At 53.8% G+C, this 27,743-nt stretch overlaps 1 protein-coding gene and 1 pseudogene across 2 annotated transcripts; one reads left to right on the forward strand and one right to left on the reverse strand.

The window, feature by feature from the left end:
* Positions 1-8,983: 8,983 nt before the first annotated feature.
* On the reverse strand, positions 8,984-14,297 carry LOC148810814 (neutral alpha-glucosidase AB-like). Its single transcript, XM_088908886.1, has 5 exons — positions 14,195-14,297; positions 10,545-10,655; positions 10,268-10,376; positions 9,939-10,066; positions 8,984-9,668 (listed from the first exon to the last, which is right to left on the reverse strand). Exons 1-5 carry the CDS (start codon positions 14,212-14,214, stop codon positions 9,518-9,520), a joined length of 519 nt encoding a protein of 172 aa, XP_088765012.1. The 5' UTR covers positions 14,215-14,297; the 3' UTR covers positions 8,984-9,517.
* A 1,985-nt stretch (positions 14,298-16,282) lies between these two features.
* On the forward strand, positions 16,283-27,431 carry LOC148810815 (rab5 GDP/GTP exchange factor-like; annotated as a pseudogene). Its single transcript, XR_016086585.1, has 9 exons — positions 16,283-16,912; positions 18,378-18,542; positions 20,467-20,606; positions 20,887-21,038; positions 21,342-21,411; positions 21,950-22,085; positions 22,547-22,641; positions 23,578-23,833; positions 24,475-27,431. The product of XR_016086585.1 is annotated as a rab5 GDP/GTP exchange factor-like (transcript).
* The last annotated feature ends 312 nt before the right edge of the window (positions 27,432-27,743 follow it).

The raw sequence follows: 27,743 nt of genomic DNA on the forward strand, positions 1-27,743 counted from the left end.
ACGCCCACAAACCCCACAGCCCCCAAAACCCCCACACACCGCCCAACGCCCACACCCCACAGCCCCCAAAACCCCCACACACCGCCCAACGCCCACAAACACCACAGCCCCCGAGAACCCCCACACACCGCCCAATGCCCACATACCCCCCAGAACCCCCACACAACGCCCAACGACCAAAAACCCCACAGCAACCAAAACCCACACACACCCCCCAAAACCCCCACAACCCCGAGAACCCCACACACCGCCCAACACCCACAAACCCCACAGCCCCCAAAACCCCCACACACCGCCCAACGCATACAACCCCACAGCCCCCAAAACCCCCACACACCGCCCAACGCCCACACCCCACTGCCCCCAAAACCCCCACACACCGCCCAACGCCCACACACCCCCAAGAACCCCCACACACCGCCCAACGCCCACACACCCCACAGCCCCAAAAACCCCCACAAACCACCCAACGCCCACAAACCCCACAGCCCCCAAAACCCCCACACACCACCCAACCCCCACACATCCCCGAGAACCCCCACACACCGCCAAGCTCCCACAAACCCCACAGCCCCCAAAACCCCCACACACCGCCCAACGCCCACACACCCCCCAGAACCCCCACACACCGCCCAACGCCCACACACCCCCGAGAACCCCCACACACCGCCCAACGCCCACAAACCCCACAGCCCCCAAAACCCCCACACACCGCCCAACGCATACAACCCCACAGCCCCCAAAACCCCCACACACCGCCCAACGCCCACACACCCCCGAGAACCCCCACACACCGCCCAACGCCCACAAACCCAACAGCCCTCAAAACCCCCACACACCGCCCAACGCCCACACACCCCCCAGAACCCCCACACACCGCCCAACGCCCACACACCCCCGAGAACCCCCACACACCGCCAAGCGCCCACAAACCCCACAGCCCCCAAAACCCCCACACACCGCCCAACGCCCACACACCCCCCAGAACCCCCACACACCACCCAACGCCCACACACCCCCGAGAACCCCCACACACCGCCCAACGCCCACAAACCCCACAGTCCCCAAAACCGCCCAACGCCCACACACCCCCCAGAACCCCCACACACCGCCCAGCGCCCACACACCCCCGAGAACCCCCACACACCGCCCAACGCCCACAAACCCCACAGCCCCCAAAACCCCCACACACCGCCCAACGCACACACACCCCCGAGAACCCTCATACACCGCCCAACGCCCACAAACCCCACAGCCCCCAGAACCCCCACACACCGCCCAAATCCCACACATCCCCGAGAACCCCCACACACCGCCCAACACCCACAAACCCCACAGCCCCCAAAACCCCCACACACCGCCCAACGCCCACACACCCCCCAGAACCCCCACACACCGCCCAACGCCCACACACCCCCGAGAACCCCCACACACCGCCAAGCGCCCACAGACCCCCGAGAACCCCCACACACCGCCCAACGCCCACAAACCCCACAGCCCCCAAGACCCCCACACACCGCCCAACGCCCACAAACCCCACAGTCCCCAAAACCGCCCAATGCCCACACACCCCCCAGAACCCCCACATACCGCCCAACGCCCACACACCCCCAGAACCCCCACATACCGCCCAACGCCCACACACCCCCGAGATCCCCCACACACCGCCCAACGCCCACACAACCCCGAGAACCCCCACACACCGCCCAACGCCCACACACCCCCCAGAACCCCCACACACCGCCCAACGCCCACACACCCCCAAGAACCCCCACACACCCCACAGCCCCCAGAACCCCCACACACCGCCCAACGGCCACAGCCCCCAGAACCCCCACACACCGCCCAACGCCCACAGCCCCCAGAACCCCCACACACCGCCCAAACGCCCACACACCCCCGAGAACCCCCACACAACGCCCAACACCCACAAACCCCACAGCCCCCAAAACCCTGACACACCGCCCAATGCCCACAATCCCCCAGAACCCCCACACACTGCCCAACGCCCACAGCCCCCAGAGCCCCCACACACCGCCCAACGCCCACACACCCACCACACACCCCCACAGCCCCATCCGCACACACCCCATTCTGGTAAGACCCGGCCCGGGCTTGACTGCTGTGGAACTGGAGCCCAGTAGGCCCCGGCGCTGCTCAGAATCTGGTAAAGGAATTTCTTCACGATCGATCAGGAAGAGAGAATCCAACCACATCATTGCAGCACTGAGGCAAAGACAGAGGTGCCAGCCCCCTGCACAGCGCCAGACCAGAGCCCACACCCGTCGGGCCAGACCAAGCCAAGACCCGCCGGGTCAGACCACAGCCCACACCCGCCGGGCCAGACCACAGCCCACACCCACCGGGCCAGACCGGAGCCCAAACCCGCCGGGCCAGACCACAGTCCGAACCCACCGGGGCAGACCACAGCCCAGACCCGCCGGGCAGACCAGAGCCCAGACCCGCCGGGCCAGACCACAGTCCAAACCAGCCGTGAAAAACCACAGCCTGAAACCGTCCCACCAGGCCAGACCACAGACAGGACCCGCCGGGCCGGGCCAGACCAGAGCCCCATCCGCACACCCCAACTCCCACACACACAACACCACACACCGCCCAACTCCGACACACCCCCCCGAACCCACACACACCCCCCAATGCCCACAAACCCACAGAACCCCCACATACCGCCCAACGCCCACACACCCCCAGAACCCCCACATACCGCCCAAACGCCCACACACCCCCCAGAACCCCCACACACCGCCCAACGCCCACACACCCACCAGAACCCCCACACACCGCCCAACGCCCACACACCCCCCAGAAACCCCACACACCGCCCAACGCCCACACACCCCCAGAACCCCCACAAACCGCCCAACGCTCACAGCCCCCAGAACCCCCACGTACCGCCCAACGCCCACACACCCCCGAGAACCTCCACACACCGCCAAGCGCCCACAGACCCCTGAGAACCCCCACACACCGCCCAACGCCCACAAACCCCACAGCCCCCAAGACCCCCACACACCGCCCAACGCCCACAAACCCCACAGTCAACAAAACCGCCCAACGCCCACACACCCCCCAGAACCCCCACACACCGCCCAGCGCCCACACACCCCCGAGAACCCCCACACACCCCCCAACGCCCACAAACACCCAGAACCCCCACATACCCGCCCAACGCCCACACACCCCCGAGATCCCCCACACACCGCCCAACGCCCACACAACCCCGAGAACCCCCACACACCCCCCAGAACCCCCACACACCACCCAACGCCCACACACCCCCAAGAACCCCCACACACCCCACAGCCCCCAGAACCCCCACACACCGCCCAACGGCCACAGCCCCCAGAACCCCCACACACCGCCCAAACGCCCACACACCCCCGAGAACCCCCACACAACGCCCAACACCCACAAACCCCACAGCCCCCAAAACCCTGACACACCGCCCAATGCCCACAATCCCCCAGAACCCCCACACACTGCCCAACGCCCACAGCCCCCAGAGCCCCCACACACCGCCCAACGCCCACACACCCACCACACACCCCCACAGCCCCATCCGCACACACCCCATTCTGGTAAGACCCGGCCCGGGCTTGACTGCTGTGGAACTGGAGCCCAGTAGGCCCCGGCGCTGCTCAGAATCTGGTAAAGGAATTTCTTCACGATCGATCAGGAAGAGAGAATCCAACCACTTCATTGCAGCACTGAGGCAAAGACAGAGGTGCCAGCCCCCTGCACAGCGCCAGACCAGAGCCCACACCCGTCGGGCCAGACCAAGCCAAGACCCGCCGGGTCAGACCACAGCCCACACCCGCCGGGCCAGACCACAGCCCACACCCACCGGGCCAGACCGGAGCCCAAACCCGCCGGGCCAGACCACAGTCCGAACCCACCGGGGCAGACCACAGCCCAGACCCGCCGGGCAGACCACAGCCCAGACCCGCCGGGCAGACAAGAGCCCAGACCCGCCGGGCCAGACCACAGTCCGAACCAGCCGTGAAAAACCACAGCCTGAAACCGTCCCACCAGGCCAGACCACAGACAGGACCCACCGGGCCGGGCCAGACCAGAGCCCCATCCGCACACCCCAACTCCCACACACACAACACCACACACCGCCCAACGCCGACACACCCCCAAGAACCCCCGCACACCGCCCAAACGCCCACACACCCCCCAGAAACCCCACACACCACCCAACGCCTACACACCCCCGAACCCCCACACACCGCCCAACGCCCACAGCCCCCAGAACCCCCACACACCGCCCAACACCCACAGCCCCCAGAACCCCCACACACCACCCAACGCCCACAGGCCCCAGAACCCCCACGTACCGCCCAACGCCCACACACCCACCAGAACCCCCACACACCGCCCAAACGCCCACACACCCCCCAGAACCCCCACACACCGCCCAACGCCCACACACCCACCAGAACCCCCACACACCGCCCAACGCCCACACACCCCCCAGAAACCCCACACACCGCCCAACGCCCACACACCCCCAGAACCCCCACAAACCGCCCAACGCCCACAGCCCCCAGAACCCCCACGTACCGCCCAACGCCCACACACCCCCCAGAACCCCCACACACCGCCCAATGCCCACACACCCCCCTGAACCCCCACACACCCCACAGCCCCCACACACCGCCAATGCCCACACACCCCACAGCCCCCACAAACCCATCACACACCCCCAAAGCCCACAAGCCCCCTCAAACCCATCCGCACACACCCTCACTGCCACACAGCCAACGCACCTCCCACGCCCAGCCACCACTGCGTCACACAGCTGCCGGCACACCTCGCCCTGCCCGGCCACCACTGTGTCACACCCCGCAGCTGCCAGCGCACCTCACTGTGCCCGGCCACAACTGCGTCACACCTCGCCAGGCCCGGCCACCACTGCGTCACACCCCGCAGCTGCCAGCGCACCTCACCGTGCCCGGCCACAACTGCGTCACACCTCGCCAGGCCCGGCCACCACTGCGTCACACCCTGCAGCTGCCGGCGCACCTCACTGCGCCCGGCCACCACTGCGTCACACCCTGCAGCTGCCGGCGCACCTCACCGTGCCCGGTCACAACTGCGTCACACCCTGCAGCTGCCAGCGCACCTCACCGCGCCCGGCCACCACTGCGTCACACCTCGCCAGGCCCGGCCACCACAGCGTCACACCTCGCAGCTGCTGGCGCACCTCACCGTGCCCGGCCACAACTGCGTCACACCCTGCAGCTGCCGGCGCACCTCACCGTGCCCGGCCACAACTGCGTCACACCTCGCCAGGCCCAGCCACCACTGCGTCACACCCTGCAGCTGCCGGCGCACCTCACCGTGCCCGGCCACAACTGCGTCACACCCTGCAGCTGCCAGCGCACCTCACCGTGCCCGGCCACAACTGCGTCACACCCTGCAGCTGCCGGCGCACCTCACCGCGCCCGGCCACCACTGCGTCACACCCTGCAGCTGCCGGCGCACCTCACCGTGCCCGGCCACAACTGCGTCACACCTCGCCAGGCCCGGCCACCACTGCGTCACACCCTGCAGCTGCCGGCGCACCTCACCGTGCCCGGCCACAACTGCGTCACACCCTGCAGCTGCCAGCGCACCTCACCATGCCCGGCCACAACTGCGTCACACCTCGCCAGGCCCGGCCACCACTGCGTCACACCTCACAGCTGCCGGCGCACCTCACCGTGCCCGGTCACAACTGTGTCACTCCCTGCAGCTGCCAGCGCACCTCACCGTGCCCGGCCACAACTGCGTCACACCTCGCCAGGCCTGGCCACCACTGCGTCATAACCCCACAGCCCCCAGAACCCCCACACACTGCCCAACGCTAACACATCGCATAGAACCCCCACACACCGCAAAAGCCCACACACCCCAGAACCCCCACACAAGGCCCAACACCCCCACAGCCCCCAGAACCACCACACACCGCCCAACGCCCACAGCCCCCAGAACCCCCACACACCGCCCAACGCCCACAGCCCCCAGAACCCCCACACACCGCCCCAATGCCCACACACACCACAGCCCCGAGAACCCTCACACACCGCCCAACGCCCACACATACCACAGCCCCCAGAACCCCCACACACCACCCAACGCCCACACTCCCCAGAACCCCCACACACCGCCCAATGCCCACACATACCACAGCCCCCAGAACCCCCACACATCGCCCAACGCCCACAGCCCCCAGAACCCCCACACACCGCCCCAATGCCCACACACACCACAGCCCCGAGAACCCTCACACACCACCCAACGCCCACACATACCACAGCCCCCAGAACCCCCACACACCACCCAATGCCCACACTCCCCAGGACCCCCACACACCGCCCAATGCCCACACATACCACAGCCCCCAGAACCCCCACACACCGCCCAACGCCCACACCCCACAGCCCCCAGAACCCCCACACACCGCCCAACGCTCACAGCACCCAGAATCCCCACACACCGCCCAACGCCAACACACCCCCCAGAACCCCCACACACCGCCCAACGCCCACACCCCACAGCCCCCAGAACCCCCACACACCGCCCAACGCTCACAGCACCCAGAACCCCCACACACCGCCCAACGCCAACACACCCCCCAGAACCCCCACACACCGCCCATCGCCCACACACTCCCCAGAACCCCCACACACTGCCCAACGCCCACAGCACCCAGGAGCCCCACACACCGCCCAACACCCACACACCCACCACACACCCCCACAGCCCCATCCGCACACACCCCATTCTGGTAAGACCCGGCCTGGACTCGACTGCTGTGGAACTAGAGCCCAGTAGGCCCCGGCGCTGCTCAGAAGGAATTTCTTCACGATCGATCAGGAAGAGAGAATCCAACTACATCATTGCAGCACTGAGGCAAAGACCGCAGTCCGAACCCGCCGGGCCGGACCGCAGTCCGAACCCGCCGGGCCGGTCCGCAGTCCGAATTCACCGGGCCAGACCGGAGCCTGAACCCGCCGGACCAGACCGCAGTCTGAACCCGCCGGGCCGGTCCGCAGTCTGAATTCGCCGGGCCAGACCGGAGCCTGAACCCGCCGGGCCGGACCGCAGTCCGAACCCGCCGGGCCGGTCCGCAGTCCGAATTCGCCGGGCCAGACCGGAGCCTGAACCCGCCGGACCAGACCGCAGTCTGAACCCGCCGGGCCGGTCCGCAGTCTGAATTCGCCGGGCCAGACCGGAGCCTGAACCCGCCGGGCCGGACCGCAGTCCAAACCCGCCGGGCCGGTCCGCAGTCCGAATTCGCCGGGCCAGACCGGAGCCTGAACCCGCCGGACCGGACCGTAGTCCGAATCCGCCGGGCCGGTCCGCAGTCCGAATTCGCCGGGCCAGACCGGAGCCTGAACCCGCCGGACCAGACCGCAGTCTGAACCCGCCGGGCCGGTCCGCAGTCTGAATTCGCCGGGCCGGACCGGAGCCTGAACCCGCCGGGCCGGACCGCAGTCCGAATTCGCCGGGCCAGACCGGAGCCTGAACCCGCCGGACCAGACCGCAGTCTGAACCCGCCGGGCCGGTCCGCAGTCTGAATTCGCCGGGCCAGACCGGAGCCTGAACCCGCCGGACCGGACCGCAGTCCAAACCCGCCGGGCCGGACCGTAGTCCGAACCCGCCGGGCCGGTCCGCAGTCCGAATCCGCCGGGCCAGACCGGAGCCCGAACCCGCCGGGCCGGACCGAAGTCCGAACCCGCCGGGCCAGACCGGAGCCTGAACCCGCCGGGCCGGACCGCAGTCCGAACCCGCCGGACCGGACCGCAGTCCGAACCTGCCGGGCCAGACCGCAGTCTGAACCCGCCGGGCCGGTCCGCAATCCGAATCCGCCGGGCCAGACCGGAGCCTGAACCCGCCGGGCCGGACCGCAGTCCGAACCCGCCGGGCCAGACCGCAGTCTGAACCCGCCGGGCCGGACCGCAGTCCGAACCCACCGAACCGGACCGCAGTCCGAACCCGCCGGGCCAGACCGCAGTCTGAACCCGCCGGGCCGGACCGCAGTCCGAACCCACCGAACCGGACCGCAGTCCGAACCCGCCGGGCCAGACCGCAGTCTGAACCCGCCGGGCCGGACCGCAGTCCGAACCCACCGAACCGGACCGCAGTCCGAACCCGCCGGGCCAGACCGGAGCCTGAACCTGCCGGGCCGGACCGCAGTCCGAACCCACCGAACCGGACCGCAGTCCGAACCCGCCGGGCCAGACCGCAGTCCGAACCCGCCGGGCCGGACCGCAGTCTGAACCCGCCGGGCCGGACCGCAGTCCGAACCCGCCGAACCGGACCGCAGTCCGAACCCGCCGGGCCAGACCGGAGCCTGAACCCGCCGGGCCGGACCGCAGTCCGAACCCGCCGGGCCGGACCGCAGTCCGAACCCGCCGGGCCGGACCGGAGCCCGAACCCGCCGGGCCGGACCGCAGTCCGAACCCGCCGGGCCGGACCGCAGTCTGAACCCGCCGGGCCGGTCCGCAGTCCGAATCCGCTGGGCCAGACCGGAGCCTGAACCCGCTGGGCCGGACCGCAGTCCGAACCCGCCGGGCCAGACCGCAGTCCGAACCCACCGAACCGGACCGCAGTCCGAACCCGCCGGGCCAGACCGCAGTCTGAACCCGCCGGGCCGGACCGCAGTCCGAACCCACCGAACCCACCGAACCGGACCGCAGTCCGAACCCGCCGGGCCAGACCGCAGTCTGAACCCGCCGGGCCGGACCGCAGTCCGAACCCGCCGAACCGGACCGCAGTCCGAACCCGCCGGGCCAGACCGCAGTCTGAACCCGCCGGGCCGGTCCGCAGTCCGAATCCGCCGGGCCGGACCGGAGCCGAACCCGCCGGACCGGACCGCAGTCCGAACCCGCCGGGCCGGCCCGCAGTCCGAACCCACCGGGCCGGACCGCAGCCAAGACCCACTAGGCCAGACCACAACCAGAGTCCTCCGGGCCAGACCAGAGTTAAGACTCGCCGATCCAGACCAGAGCCTGAACCCGCCGGGCCCCACAGTCCCATCCGCACACACCCCCACAGCCCCATCCGCACACACCCCCACAGTCCCATCCGCACACACCCCCACAGCCCCATCCGCACACACCCCCACAGCCCCACAGCCCCATCTGCACACCCCCCCACCCCAGGGCTCCTGCCGGCGGTGTTGGAGACGATGTCCACACAGGTCTGGGCCACGTTGAGCCAGAACAGGCCGAGAGTGCGGCGGGCACTGTCACTGTGGGTCTTGAAGGTCTCCCACATTCCTGACTGGTCCTCCTCCTTCTCCTGCTGCTGCTTCGTGGGGGGGGGAGGGGGGCAAGCGTTATCGAGGCGTCACTGACTGAGGAGCCCCAGAGCACCGGAACCTGGGACGCACAATCCCAGGATCCAGCAGGATCCGGACCAATCGAGTTTAAAGGATGCTGATCATGTTTCTATCACTTCTAGCTTTCTAATTCGGCTTTTCTGTATCCCTCAGAAATTAAACTCAAACGTAAAATATATTGCTTTTGTTTACTGCCTCGTTAAACAACAATCGAGCACGTGCTGCTCCAGTGCATTGTGGGATACTTGCCTTCTCTCCCACCTGTGCTCCGCCGTCCTGGGTCTCCGCTCCCTCCTCCTCCTTCTTCGTGTCACTGTAGCAACGAGATTCGGGGGGGGTGAGTGGTGTGAACGAGCGCTATGTACAAAGGGGGCGCCCCCTACGGGGCGGGTGGTTTCCTACAGGGAGGTGGTTTCCACAGCAACAGACAAGAGGCTTCACAGGAGGGAAAGCAGGGCAGCCAAACAGAACAGATACCCCCCCACCCTCTCGCCGTCCCGGGTCAGAGGTGCTGGCGAGTCCCACATGCAAGAAGGGACGTGAGGATCCGAACTGGGGTCCTGCCTGCGCGGGTCTTACTCACGGGTAAGCAGGTGGGTCACAGATCAGAACATCAGGAACCTCCATCTGGGGCCTCAGTGGCTTCAGCTCGTTGATCTTGATCCGGGTCATGTTGCCCTGTAGCCTGTACAGTTCCGGCAGCAGCTTCACCTGGGAGACACAGCATGGGTCAACCGCAGCAACCTCCGTCCACAACACTGACCTGGTCACCTGCCTCACCGGTCAGTTCCTCCTCAGTGACCTCTGCCCACTCGACACTGACCAGGTCACCCGCCCAGTGACCTCTGCCCCCCCCGGCACTGACACTGACCAGCTCAGCCCCGGCACTGGCTGGGGTGACCTGCTCCTCACCTTGTTGTTCTCGTTGAGCAGTTGCAGGGAGAGTCTGGAATCGCTGAGCTGCTGGGTGTCCAGTAGGGCTCTGTAGAGGGACTGGCCAGGCTGGACAGCCCACTGGCACCTGGGACAGAGGGACAGCGTGAGCACAGGCGCACGTACATGCACATGCACACACCAGAGAGTCTCACTGGGTGGTCGCAGAGACGACACTGGGGCTCTTTCTGCTGACCAGCTCAGACTGGTGTGAGGATCTCAGCAGAGGCAGGAGAATGGACGAGTTCACACTCACTTGCAGAAGGAGCTCTGCTTGCAGGTCTTGAAGTTAGTGCGATGCACAGCCTGTACCAGCTGGAGCCAGAGGGCTGAGAGAGTCAGTCCTGCCAGACAGAAACGCAGTATCCTGCAATAAAGGGAGAGAGACAGGGGACTGACCACACGGTCCCAGAGCCACACAGAGAGAGAGAGACAGGGGACTGACCCCACAGTCCCAGAGGCAACACTGATTGGACCCATCGGTCATGCTAATAAAGCACCTTGAACTGACGGGCGAATGCAGAAACACAGAGAGGAGATTGCTCCATATTTTAATCTATGTAAGATGACCAGGGGAAGGGTCATCCAGGACAGGTATCTACTCGACGTAGACCTGACCAAGATGGCCGCTAAGAGAAACCAGCTGACCCGCAGATGGAAAGGGCTCAGTCCGAAAAACAACAAGACACAGGTGTGTCTCATCAGGAAACAAAATATATATGCCCTGGAAACAGTGAACCAGTGCAGAAGCCAGTAGGTGAATTTGGTTGGTGTTGGTACAGATTTAAGCATAATGGATTTATGGAAGAAATAAAGGATTACAGTTTACGGTTTGTGATTTGGATATGGCGCGGATTTGTGGAACCTTACGGACTTTGGAACTCGGACTGAATAAGGATTGAGAGAACGGATTGTGGACTGGCTTGGAAGACGGAGGAACTGGAGAAATGGAGAAAAACTCCACGAAAATTAAAGAAGAGAGTGTAGTGTGAGTACTTTTGTCTCTATTATATAATCCTTTCCCCCGGAGGCACCACATCTGGGATTAAAGCACAGCGCAGCTGGAGGCTCGGCCCTGCGTGTCCCCGGGAGACGGGTGCTGTGCTGTGCGCTTATTTTCAGCAGCCATATCACCCTGCAATTCACAGCTGGCAGCCCACTGAAGCTCAGCAGGTGTGAGCCTGGTCAGTACCAGGATGGGAGACCTCCTGGGAAAAACTAAGGTTGCTGCTGGAAATGGTGTTAGTGGGGCCAGCAGGGGGCGCTCACCCTGTGGTCCACGTGGGTCCTAATCCCCCACTAGCGATGGGAACACTATACTGTAAACAGGCACCGTTCTTCGGCTGAGACGTAAAACCGAGGTCCTGACTTGGTCCTGACACCACAGCTGATGTGTGGTGAGCGTTCTGGTGCACGGTGGCTGATGTCGCATCGTCAAGTTCAAGTTTGTCATTATACTCATATACAGGTACAGTGGTGTGAAAAAGTGTTTTCCCCCTTCCCGATTTCTTATTTTTTTGCATGTTTGTCACACTGAAATGTTTCAGATCATCTAACAAATTGAAATATTAGACAAAGAGAACACAAGTAAACACAAAATGCAGTTTTTAAATGAAGGTTTTTATTATTAAGGGAAAAAAAAATCCAAACCTACATGGCCCTGTGTGAAAAAGTGATTGCCCCCTAAACCTAATAACTGGTTGGGCCACCCTTAACAGCAACAACTGCAATCAAGCGTTCGCGATAACTGGCAATGAGTCTTTTACAGCGCTGTGGAGGAATTTTGGCCCACTCATCTTTGCAGAATTGTTGTAATTCAGCCACATTGGAGGGTTTTCGAGCCTTAACCGCTTTTTTAAGGTCATGCCACAACATCTCAATCGGATTCAGGTCAGGACTTTGACTAGGGCACTCCAAAGTCTTCATTTTGTTTTTCTTAAGCCATTCAGAGGTGGACTTGCTGGTGTGTTTTGGATCATTGTCCTGCTGCAGAACCCAAGTGCGCTTCAGCTTGAGGTCACGAACAGATGGCCGGACATTCTCCTTCAGGATTTTTTGGTAGACAGCAGAATTCATGGTTCCATTTACCACAGCAAGTCTTCCAGGTCCTGAATCAGCAAAACAGCCCCAGACCATCACACTACCACCACCATATTTTACTGTTGGTATGATGTTCCTTTTCTGAAATGCTGTGTTACTTTTACGCCAGATGTAATGGGACACACACCTTCCAAAAAGTTCAACTTTTGTCTCGTCAGTCCACAGAGTATTTTCCCCAAAAGTCTTGGGGATCATCAAGATGTTTTCTGGCAAAACTGAGACGAGCCTTTATGTTCTTTTTGCTCAGCAGTGGTTTTCGTCTTGGAACTCTGCCATGCAGGCCATTTTTGCCCAGTCTCTTTCTTATGGTGGAGTCGTGAACACTGACCTTAACTGAGGCAAGTGAAGCCTGCAGTTCTTTGGATGTTGTTGTGGGGTTTTTTGTGACCTCTTGGATGAGTCGTCGCTGCGCTCTTGGGGTAATTTTGGTCGGCCGGCCACTCCTGGGAAGGTTCACCACTGTTCCATGTTTTCGCCATTTGTGGATAATGGCTCTCACTGTGGTTCACTGGAGTCCCAAAGCTTTAGAAATGGCTTTATAACCTTTTCCAGACTGATAAATCTCAATTACTGTTTCTCATTTGTTCCTGAATTTGTTTGGATCGCAGCATGATGTCTAGCTTTTGAGGATCTTTTGGTCTACTTCACTTTGTCAGGCAGGTCCTATTTAAGTGATTTCTTGATTGAGAACAGGTGTGGCAGTAATCAGGCCTGGGTGTGGCTAGAGAAATTGAACTCAGCTTTCCAAAGAGGTGATAAACCACAGTTGATTTATGTTTTAACAGGGGGGGGCAATCACTTTTTCACACAGGGCCATGTAGGTTTGGATTTTTTTTCCCTTAATAATAAAAACCTTCATGTAAAAACTGCATTTTGTGTTTACTTGTGTTCTCTTTGTCTAATATTTCAATTTGTTTGATGATCTGAAACATTTCAGTGTGACAAACATGCAAAAAAATAAGAAATCAGGAAGGGGGCAAACACTTTTTCACACCACTGTATATGGTATAACAAAATGCTATTTAGCTAGCTCTCGGACAATAAGTAGTACAAAAAAACAATTCAATTGTTTAACATAAGAAAGACAGGGACAACAGGCAGTGTGCAAAACAACAAAGGTAACAGGTTATGTGCAAGAACATGCATTAACGGAATGAAATTATGGGGAGTGAGCTTTTGACATGTATGGTAGAGGTAGATTTTCAATGTGTGTTTAAGTTTTTGGTAAGAAAGAAGGTACTGTGAGGTTCAGATCATAGGTGAGAGTGAGAGAGGCTGGGAGTTTAATAGTTCGATAGTGCGGGGGAAAACTGTCTCCGAGTCTGGTAGTCCGGGCCCGAATGGTCCGGTATCATCCAGGTGGGGCTGCACATTGGGGGTGGTGGAGGGGAGTCCCTATTACCTGTAAAGTGCTTTAAGTGGAGTGTCCAGAAAAGCGCTATAGAAGTGTAAGCAATTATTATTTTCAGAGCCGGGAAGCCCGCCGAGACCCCGGGCTGCGTGATGCAACCAGGCCCAACCCGACCTCCCCCTCGCCGGCTGGCGTCGCATAACACTGGCCGGGCCAGCGAAACTAAACCCCTGATCTGCGGCCTAACCGCCTCCTCCATCCCCCCAGACCCGGCGCCCAGGAGCCCCTCCACCCGGCACCGCCGGCTCGGGGAACCCGCAGACCTTGGAGGACAGAGAGCAGCACCGCCAGCTTCCCTGCACACTCCGTGGTCGGACAGACCCCCAGCCGCCGCAGCCTCGTCTAATCCAGCACAGGAGGCAGGTAAACGAGCCGCCGGCGCCGCTACACCGTACCTCATAGAGTAAGTCGCCATCTTGATTCAAACCTGAGCTTTGCTCTCCCGATTCCTTTTCTGTATTCCGGCTTCTCGCGAGGTTACGTCAGCCTCCCCTGATTGGCCGGCTCGCAGCCTCGGCTCATGAATATGCATGAGCAAGGCTGAGGGAGGGGGGCGCACATGGCGGGACGCGATAGGTGGTTACGCGTACAGGTGTTTGTGTTCAAGACGGATCTCTGTCTTTACTGTTGCAAGAGCGAAGCTGCCTCAGGGCGCAGGGTGGCAGTGTAGGACGTGCCGAGGAAGTGGCGTAATTCTCGCTTGTTTTTTAGTTTCACTGCGTTAAAACTTCACTATGTAGGTTGTTGATTTGTAGATTCCAAGTGCGCAGCAGTCCGATCCAGGCCAGGTGTTCCCTGCGGCAGGGGACTGTGGTCCAGTGTACTGACCCCCCTGGACACCTCAGGGCAGTGTGACCCCCAGCACTGACCCCGCTGGACACCATCTGTTAACACCTGAAGAAGGCTCCACGGTCGAAACGTAGGTTTATTCCATGCTGGGGAAAAAAGAAAGAAAACAATTACTTGTTCCTTTGCAGCCTACGCATGCTGACGCAGCTACCCACCTGAACTACCATTTGTTTGTCTGTCTTACCACAATAAGCCCCAAAACTGAGATAATCCAGCGCTGTTTGAGCACCAATGCTGACATGTGACACATCAATTTTACTTTTTTTTTGGTTACATCTGACTTATTATGTATTAAACTGCTGAGTGCTTCACATTTGTTCATTAAAGTGAACCCAGTTTTTAATGCCATGGCTTTAACATCACAATTTTCTGAGCAACACAGAAACCCTACAGATTCAGTATCTCTGTCATTCTGTGTCATACCTACACAAAGTTAAGCTGCTCAGTGCAAGCATCGCACTCCACCTTTGTTTTTTTTGGCTGTTGGGTGATTTAGATGCATAACGGTTTCTGCCTTTTCAAAACAGTGCCAGTCATCCACTCTGTGTCTAAGAACTGTTTTTTTATTGTACGCTTACTCCCTGTCACAGCTATGGTTTTGGTCGCAATACTATGATCTTCAGTGTCAGCATTACTTTGGATGGGATCACGGTTGTTGTTGACACTTTTCCCTGCCCATCACTGCACGGTCCCAGTCTGGGAACAGCAAGTGGTCTTATAAACCCCAGCAGCTTTAGCAGAGACACTTATCTGAGAAAACCATGGTGATGTACTAAATTAGCTGAGGATCTGTAGAGTAGATCTGAAATATTTTTGAAGAGGCACACATTTTTGTTTGGCTGGGAGGGGAGTGAGACTGCTCCCTGCCCATCGCTGCACAGTCCCAGTCTGGGAATAGGAGGTGCTCTATAAACCCCAGCAGTTTTGACAGAGACACCTAGCTGCCAAAAACAAGGTGATTTACTATTAGCTGAGGGTCTGTGCAATAGATTCCATCCACCTGTGGAGAGGCACAAATTTTCCCCATCCAATTCTGCACTGCAGTTTTTCTAGAGGTGATCCACCCAGACCAAAAATATTAATAAAGACTTAAAAGGGAATGAAGAAGGGTGATTTGCTATTGGCTGACTGTCTTAACATTGTATGTCTCACCACTTTTGGTGGTGCAAAAAAAGTTTTTGTCCCTGGTTATAGTTTAAAAAAACGATTGAATTTAAATATAATAATTTGATTTAATAACACATTTCAGATACAGCTCCTTTAAAAGCTTGCATCTTAAAACCCTTTTCACTGAACAGAAAAAAAAACATTTCTAGGAAAAATATAGCGATGACAATTTTTACAGTAGTATAAATGGAAGAAAGGTGCTGTAAAATTCATAAAAAATGAATCATCTTAGATTTGTCAAACGTGGAGATTAGTGGAGGCGATTTAAAATGAAAAAAGGACCCTCTCAAATTTTAGCTGAATGTTCAAGGAATTACAGTTAACCATGAAGAAATAACAAAGCAGGTGTTTCAGCTGCTTGTCACTTCGCTTAATGTTGCTATACTCCTCATATGCTACTGTGGCAGCTGAAAGTCTTCTACTTTGATTGAAATTCGGCTATTTGCATACACTTCCGGATCATTCGTGACGCTTAGTGTAGCATTTCCGGGTTACGGACGAAGCACCAAGAGACAGAAGAGGGTGAATCGTACTTTATCTCGAACTTGATTTATCTGTCAGCTTCGTTCATACACCGGTGTTGCAGTAAAGTGTAGGCACTGCTGCCGTCCAGCCCGATGAGTTGCCCTTCAACCCTCTTTTTGCTGTGTTTGGGACAGTGGGGTGGGAAATCGGATCTGACAGCCTCTGTAAACATCAAGACATCACGCACCGGCATTTGCGGAAACTCCGGGAAACAAGCAAAAGTTGTCTGGGCTGATAGCAGTAAAACGCCGGAAAAAAAGACGACATGCATCTAGCAAAAAAAAACTCCAAGAAAAAACAGGCTGTTTTTCTCTTTAATTTGCATTTGAGATCCGGGGGAGAAAATGTCTGGGTTTGATCGATTTTATTTTCTAAGTTATTAAAAATGATTGTACAACAACAGGGCATCACTCACTTTCGGTGCCTAGGGCGGCGGATATAAAGCCTATTTGAAAACTAGTTAAATATGGAAAACTTAAATAAAGATAACTAGTCTAGTATATAACTCGTCTCCTACAACGAGATCGCATACGGGCGGCGATTGGTGTAATCTTAGCTTCAGCTTTGTGCAGGTAATTTACAACGAAAATATATTTTTTGAAGAGTATTTTATATCTTCGATTTTCGAACTTTTAGGAATTTTCGTTGAAGTAACGATTATACGCGTTGCTGTCTTTGTTCGTTGATGACTTTTATTGCATTAAGAAAATTGCATTGCTGACACGTTTCCAGAGTGCTGCCACTATCCAGAGATGAAACCCTTATCAACACTGATGTGCGGAGGAAAGGCGTTCAGAGATCAGTGCGGGCAGCTTTCCTTCACTGATTTATGAAAAATATGACGCAGCAGGTTAATTTGTGAAATTCAAAGTACTTGTAAGAGAGTGACGTTCATCTTTAACCTGCTAGAATCTGGTGATTAAACGAATCCGGGATTTATTGGCAAGTAGGCCTACACCAAGGTGGAGTTTGAGTCGCTTTAGTTTTTTTTTTCTAAAACTCATCGCTTTTCCTGTAATAAATATTTTTTCATAATTTTTTTTATTAAACTTATAAAGAATTTACAAATACAAGTACAACCAGAGGATCAAAAACAGGTACAATAGAAAAAAACCCAAACAGAAAAAAAAACATTCAACCGCCAGAGGTAATGAAGTAAATTGTGTGATCAAATTGTATTTTTTACATATATCATATGTTTTCCTTGCTTTATTATTTCTCAGATTTTGTATAGAATTTAAATAGTGTTTCAGCTCCACCTCAAAAGTACTAAAAAGGGGATTATTAGACCATTTTGATTTATGGATGTGAAATGACTAATAAATTGACTATAAATAAATGCTCTTTTTCCAAATTTTCTATTAAACAGTACAATAAAATATCAAAATCCTTAAATCTAAAAAACACCTTTAACTGCCTGCAAACAAAACTCTGGAAGTCCGTCCAAAACAACTTCACAAACACACACCTTACAAATAAGTGCACAAAAGATTCCCTTTCAGCCCGACAAAAAACACACAGATCATCCTGCTCAGGTTTAAATTTAGAGAGCACTAATTTAACTGAATAAAACTTATGAACAATTTTAAACGATATCTCTAACTTTATTTGTAATACCTATCAAATAAATATCCCAATATCTATCAGGAGTTGTCCAAACTAACTTCCAGTTTATATTTTGAAATATTGCATTCCAAAAAGATAAACCAGAAGGGATAAGATGGGGTTTACAAAGATTCCTTATATGAGTATTGTTACATTTCTTGTCCTCTCTTCCTGTAAATCTGAGGCATCTAGCGAGCAAGGCATGACTTCAGGCTGTCCCGTGACGCAGGAATGCTCTAGGTATTGCCCTACTTATAGTACACTGTACGCTCAACATTTAAGCTTCCCATGTGTTACTTAACCCATAACCTGGTGTTTTTGTTCTGGATTTTAGTTTTGATTCAATTCAGTTTATTTATCTGAGGACAAAGCTTGCCACTTGTGAAACTACAGTTCGCTGTGACATTAACAAGCCGTGACCCCTGTTTCCAGGCCAGGAGGAATGTGGGCGGAACCCAGGGGAATTCACGTGGACCAGTCGGAGCTGCTGTGCAAAGATGGCTGTGGTTACTATGGCAACCCCGCGTGGCAGGGCTGCTGCTCCAAGTGCTGGCGAGAGAGGTCTCGCAGGGCGCAGGCCTGCAGGCAGCACAGCAGGTAGGGCCCACGGCGGACCGCACTGCCTGAGTACACGTCCCGGGGCCGTGTCCCCGAGCCCTGCCTTTAATAACTGCGTCGCACGACTCAAAAAGAGTCGTTTTCAGGAAGCTTTCAGTGGTGTATCACCGTCCTTCTTGCATGTTTCTGTGTTCTTGTGAAAACATTCTAAAGCTCGTGATCAAAAAAAATGCTGCTTTTCTTCAGCTGTGATGCTGTTGACCACCTGCAGCTGCTCCCAAATTCTTGGCACAATATGTGCACACGATGTGGACTAACTGAATTGTGCAGATGGTATTTGGTGGGATCTGTTCATTCTTCAGGGCTTGGCGATTGTTTTGAATGTACAAATGTTGGTTAAATACCGAGCTTAAGTGTTTCCTATGGAATTGCATCTCACATTCACTTAAAAAAAAAAGAAAAATAGGTCAATCGCAGTGAACTTGTAGATTTGTTACAGAGCTGCGTACTAAGTTGAGTATTACTGGTATGGTACAGTCTCGGCACCATCCCCAGCTGCACACTCAAGTGCAGCAAAAAAACCTGTGGAACAAGGTTGGAGACCAGCTGATCCCGTTCTTAGTACAGCATGAAGAAATAGAGAATAGTTGAATTATTCAGTCCAGTGAACTATTACGTGGGTCATCGTTAAGATATATTTATTACGGCCTCTCCCATATATAGCTGGACGGTCTTGGATATTTGATATTATCCCTGCTCCCCTCTAGGTTTTTAGTAAAGAAATGTACGCGTTTGTACGCTGAAATCCTCCAGATGAGAGCATGCAGCTACCTTTGCAATTTTTTATCAGTTTCATGGAGCCATGAAACCAGTACAGCAGCTCTGGGTTTAAATGTGATCATGTACTTTGCCACACTGGCTTACATTTTCATTTCTAAATGATATGGAAACACCTAAGGCACAGGAGAGAACACAGGGATATTTTTTTTGCGATAAGCTACATTTATGTGTAAGCAGTTCTTACTTGTCCTCTCCTAATTTTCCACCTGTGTTGACCCTACTTATCCCCAGAACAAGATTTTTGTGTTGACCTTTTCAAGTGTTTTTCAAGCACGTCTGTCAGCTTGTATATATCTTGAATGTACGTTTGGACGGCAGGGTGGTGCAGTGGTCAGCGTTGCTGCCTCGCAGAGCTGGGGCCCTGGGTTCGATTCAAGGAGAGTTTCTTTGTGGAGTTTGCCCTGCCTGCGTTCTTGTGGGTTTCCTCCAGCTGCTCCGGTTTCCTCCCACAGTCCAAAGACCTGCTGCTAGGACAAGCTGCTAGGCTTCTGGGAAAACGGGCCCTGGTGTGAGTGCGTGTTTGTGTCTGTGTGGTGGACTGGCGACCTGACTTGCATTTGTTGCTTGACAGGATAGGCTCCGGCTCCCCCTCAACCCTGTATTGGAGAAAGATGACATAATTCTGTATCCCTCCAGTGCCGTGTTCTTATAAGGAGTGTATTTATCTCTTGTGCATTAGAGAGATTGGGGTTCACGTGTGCACTAATTGATTGTGTGTACATGTGAGCTTCAGTGCGCAGCCTGTGTACATTTGAAGAAAGCATGTGCTTTTGGTACAAGGTGACAAGTGAAAAGAGACCATTGGGCTCATCATTTGTTTGGTTGCTAGTACAGCATTGAACATCATCTCATTCAACCCTTTTTTAAAAGATCCCAGGGAATCTGTTTCATGTATATGGCTAGGTTCTCTGTTCCAAATACCTTCCACCCTTTTTTCTTGTTCTCCGATACTTATTTTGCTGGTTTGGTTTGCCCTGAATTAGTTTCCTGCCTAGATCTTGCCAGTACTTTACAGGATGCGCTCGTTGCTTTCTGACTTCCCGTGGCCGGTGTGCCCTGGGGTGTGTAGATCTTCGCTCTGCGATGGCTAAGCGTGTGTGGGGTTGCTGTTTTGTGTCCACAGCCCTAGCCCCGGTGTGGAAGGGGGCTCAGCCATCACCTTCTCCAAGTTCGAGGAGAAGAAGAGCACAGAAAAGGGGCGACGAGTCAACACCATGAAGAGGCTTTTCTGGGGCCCTTCTTCCTCTCCGAAGAAACCCAACGGTGAGATGGTCCTCTACATAGCTCAAAACACAAAGGCGTCATTTTCTCAAAATGAGCCACAGGCTTTTAAATTCACCCATCACCTGACTAGTAAACTAAGGACAGTGTTTGTTTCACAGATTTCCTGTGAAATCTAGTTTGGCTCTGAAGTGAGTGTCAGTTGTGCTGTTCTGTTTTTATCAATGGGCGGCTCTCTGAGCCTGGGCTTTACCAGTCAAGCTCCTTCATCCCCTTGCAGGGTTTTTGGTTTTACTAATATCTGTCTCCTCTCTGTCCCCAGAGCCCACAGAGAGCCAGTCTGCTGCCCTAAAGGCGTTTCAGAGCCTCCAGCCTGGAGACTTTACTAATTTCCTCAAGCTGCTGTGCAAGCCGTTCTCCCAGAGCCTGTAGTCGCGCTGCACGGCCTTTGTCAACACCATGGAGGCCTACCATGTAATAGCCCCTCTCACCGACTACCTGTCTCTGTCCACGTCTCTGCCAGTCTCCCATCTGTATTTCTGCTCCCAGACTGCCTGTCACTCACAGCCTGTCTCCTGCCACCTCTCACCCTCCCCACTCTCTCCTTCCTCCTCTAGCCCACTGTGCCCCAGGTCTGCTAACGCTTTGTCCAGTGCCCTCTCACACTGCTTCTCTGAGAAGGTGAGGCAGCAGACCTCTTTCTAGTGTCACTGAGATGAAGAGCTTAGAACCTGGAAGAACTTGGCATTGGCTGATCCCCCGTCTGTCTCTTTGTAGGATCTGCTGGTACAGAAACAGTGGGATCTGGTGCAGGATTTTTATCAGAGTATCGCCGGACACTTCAGCAGTGAGTAAAAAGCAGTTGGAGGTGTATAATACAATTTTGTATGAACTTGTGTATCTTATGGTTGGCCCCCATTATTTAACTAAAGAACAACTGAATGGTCTCATGTGCTGTGTGTCTGACGGGACTGAATGGCCTTATGTATAAACTGTCTTGTTTGGTTGATTGTCAGTAGCGTAGTGACACAAGGGCCAGATTTTGCAGCAAATTGGGCTGGATGTGTTGGATCCAGACCTTTGCTGAAACAGTTTGTTACACAGTTTTCGGTACAGTTGAGATCTGGGATTTGTTCTGGTCAAGAAAGGGATAGAAGTCTTTTTCGTGCTGTTCTAGTCTGCCGTGTTGCCTGTACCCATAGAGAGAGACTGACCGATTGAACCCAAAGGTTCTGTGGAGCACAGAACCGATACGTGTGAGAGGAATGCCTGTTGCACGCCTGAAAGAGCGCTTGGCTGTGGCTTGGTTGTGCACATGCAGTGAGCTGGAGGAAGGGTGTGGGATTCCCTCGGGCTCGAGCTGCTGCCCCCCCTCTGTCCTGCAGGCCTCTCCGAGGAGCAGACGGTGCAGATGATGGAGCACATTGAAAAGCTGATCATGACGCGTCTGCACAAGTGGGTGTTCTGCCACGACAGCTCTGACGATGAGCAGAAAGACCTGGCCCTGCAGAGGAGGATCCGGTGAGACTCGGACCACAGACCTGGAAGCCCGCTGAGTACAGCTCAGTAACAGTCATCCTTTTATAGGCTGTTGTTCATAACAGATGCTGAAAATCCCAGAATACATCACCAAGCGGACAGCTAATCCTCTGGAGGAAATTTACACAAATAGGCTGAAATTATTCCTTAAAGTCAAAATCTCATTCAGGCTTACAGGGTGTAGGAAGGCAAGATATCATTCCTTAAGCCATGTGGGTTAAAACAAAATTTGTATCTCAGATTGCATACCTGCTAAACCACTGAAGGTTAGGCCCAGAGTCCAGAAAATCACCACATGAGTTTTTCTAATGAAGTGGACTATAATTGGACAGAGGTCTTTCCTTCTGTATTAGGTTTAGGAATGTCTGAAGCAGCCTTTTACTATTACATCTACACTGCCTAACTAGTTACTAAGCTGATCTTTGCCACTGCTATTTCCACAGATCTCTCAGCTGGGTGACCCCTCAGATGCTTCATGTTCCCATTAAAGAGGAGAGGTTAGAGGTCAACAGTGACGCCCTCCTGCCTGCCATCACAGGTGAGTTTTTTTTTAAGAAGGTAACTTTTAATTTCTCACTGATTAATAACAGAATATGGCTCTGTTGTTGTGCACTGAAATGTATGTAGATGCTATGCCTTATGCTGTTCTGTCCTCACCATCTCCGTTCGATATCTTAGGCTTTTTTAATTATTTTGTTCAGCTGGTACGTTCCATTGTGCTATTTTGAATTTATTTTTACAGAACAACAGGGTAAAGTGCACACAAAACCAGACAGCTTTGTATAATAGTCTTTGATAGACGACCACTTGAAGGCCTGCACATTCATGGAACCCAGTGACCCCAGTGGCTCTCTACCAGTGTCAGACAGGATCAGGGCATCATGTCTGGCCAGGCCACTGAGCATGACTTTTCATTGAGCACATAAGCGATCTGTGCTCAAGAGTTCTGATTAAACTCACTTCCTGGAACGCCTTCAAATGTATCTATGCCTTGAATGTGTAATAGTCCTGAACACCAGGATCACCTGTCTTGTCAACACTTTGAGTAGCTGTCACTGTCCTACATGGGGCTGTAGCTAGTTAGCCACTCTTATACTCTACCAATGGTCAGCATTGCTGCGTCACAATGCTGGGGCCCTGGGTTCAATTACAGGCCTGGGGTGCTGTCTGTGTGGAGTGCCTGCCCATGCTCTCTTAGGTTTCCTCTGGGTGCTCCAGTTTCCTTCCACAGTCCAAAGACATACTGGCAGGTTAACGGGCTTCTGGGAATGCTGGCCCAGTTGTGAGTATGTGCGTGTCCGGTCCAGGCTGTATCTTGCCCTGTGCCTGTTCCTTGCTGGAATAGACTCCAGCTCCTCCTGTGACTCGGAATTGGAAGCAGCGATTAGAACATTAGTGGATGAAGAGAGATTCTGAAACTTCCCGAACCCCAGTGGCCGTACGATGAAGGCATTTCGCCCCCTGCTCTCGGCAGCGATAATCGAGATGGACGCCCGGCGAGCGCCGCAGGACAAGCTGGCCTGCGTCTCCAAGTGCAACCAGAGTGTCTTCCGGGTGCTGGCCTCCAGAAGCTCGGAGCCGGCGAGCGCCGACGACTTCTGTCCGGCATGATCCTGGTGGTGCTGAAGGCCAGCCCGCCCCGGCTGCACTCCAACACGCAGTACATCACCCGCTTCGGCCTGCCGCACAGCCTCATGGCCGGGGCGTCCGGCTACTATTTCACCAACCTGGTGAGTCCAGCTGCGGGACCGCGGGCCTCTGCGGCCCAGAGCTTCCCCAGAGCGTCCCCAGACTGGCGCACTCCCGCGACGACCTTCAGGAATCTCTTTTGAACGGGGCGTGGCGTGGCTCTGAGGGTCTGTATGGGTGGGGCTTCACTGGTGACGATGACGATGATGAACAGCTGAGTTTCTTTTACACCGAGCAGGGCTGATGCAAATAAGCCCCGGTTACTTAATCAAGTATTCACACAGACCGCCTTAGTTATGCCTTTTAGTTGAATTGATTGAACTAGGGGGGACTTTTACACACAGGGACACTAGAAGTTGGATGACTGTTCCTGAAATTAATGAAACAAGTACCAAATGTTGGTGTTATTTGTTCACTCAGACTGTCTGTATACATCATTAGGACCCACATGAAGCACTGTCAATATTCCATAGGAAGAAAATGCAGGATGCTTTTCACGAGACTGTATATGCAACAAGAAACTAAAAATTAATGAACCACATGTGCACTGTAAGCAAGTCCTGTAAAAATTAACCATTTGACGTTCCTTTTATCATCTTGTGTATCATATGTCTATGTCGCGTCCTGTCTGTTCACCCAGAAACTGTTTAAAACTGAAGCCAGGTCTCTGCTCTCCCGGCAGTGCTCCGCTGTGGCCTTCATCGAGAAGCTGGACGGCCCGGCCCTGAACCTGAGCGCTGAGGAGTTCGAGGGGTACATGCAGGGCAAGCGCGCGGCCCCGCGGGACGCGGAGACGGATTGCGAGGGGCTTCGGAGGGCCAGGAAGAACCGGCAGCTCCTGGCGGAGGTGGCGAGCCGGCAGGAGCAGCTGGCGGAGGGGGCGCAGGCCCTGCAGGCAGACCTGGCGCGGTGGGTGCAGGCAGTGCAGACGCAGGTGGAGGAAATCCAGGCCAAGGTCCCCCTGAACTTCACATGCACAGAGCCCCCGAGTCAGAGCTAGCTTCAGGGGCGTGGCCTGCCTGGGCGTCTGGATGTTCGCTTCTGAAACTTCAACCCCAGGTATTACTTTTGGTAAAATGGGTTTACAAATTACTGGGCTGAAGTTCAAGGCTTTGGTGTTTGAGACCTTATTGTAACAGTTCTGTGGAAAACAGGAAACCAAGTAACACGGTTTGATTTCTGGCTTCTGTCTCGAAGTGTTAGGTTTTGGCGACCAGCCCTTCAGCTGGGACTTTTGCAAACACCAGTGTTTTATCTTCAGTCCATTGCCAAGAACACAGCTATACCAGGGTGCAGGGTAACTCAATAGGTTTTCCTCGTGAAGGGCCAGCGCAGGGGGATGCTTCTTGGATCGGGCAGGCACTCTGAAGCAGGCCTGAGGGGTCCTGCTACACTAGGGTAGCACTGTTCAGTAAACTCAGAGAGGTCTCATTGACAAATTTGTTTTCTCAGAGGCTGCATTTACTGCACGTTGAACATGTTTTAGTTAGGAAAGTGTCAGCTGTGAGGTACCAGTAGTTCATTCTACAGTTGTACCTGCCTGCTTGCTTTCTCTGTGACACACCAATAAAGATGAGTATTTTGTTTCCTACTTAGTTATGAATATTTAAGCGCTGGAAGTCTTAAACAATACTTAAGAGTGGTTACTACTCAGGTACCTACATCTTTGCACCTTTTTTCCTTTTTCTCTGAATTATCGTCAGTTGAATCCTACGTGATCTTAGCCACATATTTATTGTTTTTGTTTGTCGACTGTGAAGCACAGGAGTCTTTTGGCTGCTTAACCTAAACCGGCCTTTAAATAATCAGAATTGCTTCATTCCCAGGGCAGAGGGGAAGTAAAACATGCTCTGGGGAAAAAAAGGGTTTGCTTTGTAAACCCAGGTAATTGTACTGGTGCGACGATTCTAGATCTTTTGGAGTTATAGAGACAAGGGGAGTGGGTGTAGAAAAAAACCCTCTTTCAACAGCAGTCTGATACGTGTAGTGAAGTGCCATATTTATACAACGCAGAGCTTTAACCTGAGTTTGAAGTGCAGTATTCAAGAACTGTTATTTGATTGTAACCAAAAATAACCAATGCTTCCCTCTTGTGGTGGAATGCAAGTATTACAGCACTCAAGTAAAACTAAGAGACAGGTCTGTAATTTAAGGAACAGGTCATCAATTCTGCTAGTCTCATTTCAGCAGCCTCTTTCTTGTACTTTTTAAAATGAATCAGGGTGCTCAATAGAAGAACATGTCTAAATTATTTTGTTTGTAGTGGAGTAGAGAAAGTTTGACATTTCTGATTTTTTTTGTCTTTCCTCAAGCGCCTTTGCGTATAAATAATGAAGTCGGGACCTTCCACCTCGGTGCCTTTTCTTATGAAGCTGGTATTGGTATTAGACTGTGATGTCCTGTTAAAGTCTGTCTCTGAGTGTAAGCTCTGTGTTATTGGTGTTCCTTAACTTTATCCCACGTATGTACTCAAGTTATGTAACTTAACAGGCCCGACCGTGGGTGGGAAAATGATTATTTTATAACAATTTGGTAAGCGATCAGAGGACAATCGCCTACCCCACCTATGGGTCCCAGACTCCAGGGCCTCAAGAGCCTCTGGAATAAATGTAATGTTCTCGTGAAAACAGCCACTATCTCAACCCAAATTCATGACGATAGAGTGCTTGGCAGCACTGCCTGAAAACATAACTTCAGGCAGCTGGGACTCTAGCAACTATGAAATCTAGAAAGGAAAGCAGTGCATCACAACCCTTGTAACCATAGTGGTACAAGAACAAATAACTATTAACCAACTACTTGTATTTTGGAACAAGTTACAGTGTAAGCATACTAGTGCTTTCTGAATTAATCTCCAGCTGCCGCAGGCTGCTGTGTGCAGTTTCAGCAGGGCTAAAAAATGAGGAGGTATACGGAAGATACTCGTGCAACTTTCTGGGGGAGTGGGGGGTGGGTGAAGTGGGTTCACAATGATTGTGTTCAGTAAACAAAGCCACTAGCACAAGTCCTTGTGTTGTGTACAAGCAGTCTGCGTAGTGCTTGTGATGTTTACTGGTGACATGAAGTTTTGAATAAAGCACATGAAGAACCGATATGAATGTGTATTAACAATAAATTCTTATTCTCTCGTGCCGTGTCTTTTGGAATTGTCACCCTATACTTTAAAATGCTTGCATCAAATAATAGAAATACCTGTGCCTCTGAACTTTTTTTCATGCACATTTGAACTGTTTCACCATATTTATTTTATGTTGTTAAATGTTTTTTTGTTGTCATCCCTTTAATAATCATTCTAAATTGAGTTATGTTCTCAACTTCAGTACATTCCATGTCTGGAACATGTTTGCACATGGATAGAAGCTCCTTTCTGTTCCTTCTACAGTAGTTTTCCATGTGCATTTCATATCCAGAAACAGAATTACTGAAAATGTAAAGACTACCTTGCGCAGGACACATGCCCTCTGCTTTTGTTTTCAGAGCTGTAATTAAGATTTGTAAGATGCATAATCACTTGTAAAACAGAAACAGGTTCCTGCCAACCCTGAAGCTGTCTAAAATACCTCTGGTGCTCTGGCAGTCACCTTTCCTTTCTCATAAAAACTAAAGCCTATTTTTATCCAATAAAATGTCTTCTCAGAATGTACAGAGTTGTCTTTTTAAGGAAAATCATAAAACAATGAACATATTTAATTTTTAAAAGTGAAGCCAGGTGAGCTGTTATACTGAAACACTAAGAAATCACACATGAAACTGATTCTCCCTCCTTAGAGTTTTTAGGTTTAGGGTTTTAACTTTTACAGCTCAGTGTTTCCAATAATCTGTCCATCACAGTATCTCAAAAAAATCAATCCACCATTTTTAATAAACCACTTATTTCTTCTTTAACATTGTTAAAATAATTCTAAAAAAAACAAAACCTGTTGTTTCAGAGAAGGCAGAGGATCAGAAAAA

The sequence above is a fragment of the Atractosteus spatula genome (genome assembly GCF_055471065.1).
Source record: "Atractosteus spatula isolate fAtrSpa1 chromosome 17 unlocalized genomic scaffold, fAtrSpa1.hap1 SUPER_17_unloc_4, whole genome shotgun sequence".
In the NCBI taxonomy this organism is placed as follows: Eukaryota; Metazoa; Chordata; class Actinopteri; order Semionotiformes; family Lepisosteidae; genus Atractosteus; species Atractosteus spatula.

Coding starts and splice junctions, on each gene's coding strand:
- LOC148810814 (XM_088908886.1), bottom strand. CDS start 14,214: ATGGCGACTTACTCTATGAG. Junction 10,377..10,544: donor AAGCAGAGCTCCTTCTGCAA/GTGAGTGTGAAC, acceptor CCTCTGTCCCAG/GTGCCAGTGGGCTGTCCAGC. Junction 9,669..9,938: donor TGTGACCCACCTGCTTACCC/GTGAGTAAGACC, acceptor TCGTTGCTACAG/TGACACGAAGAAGGAGGAGG.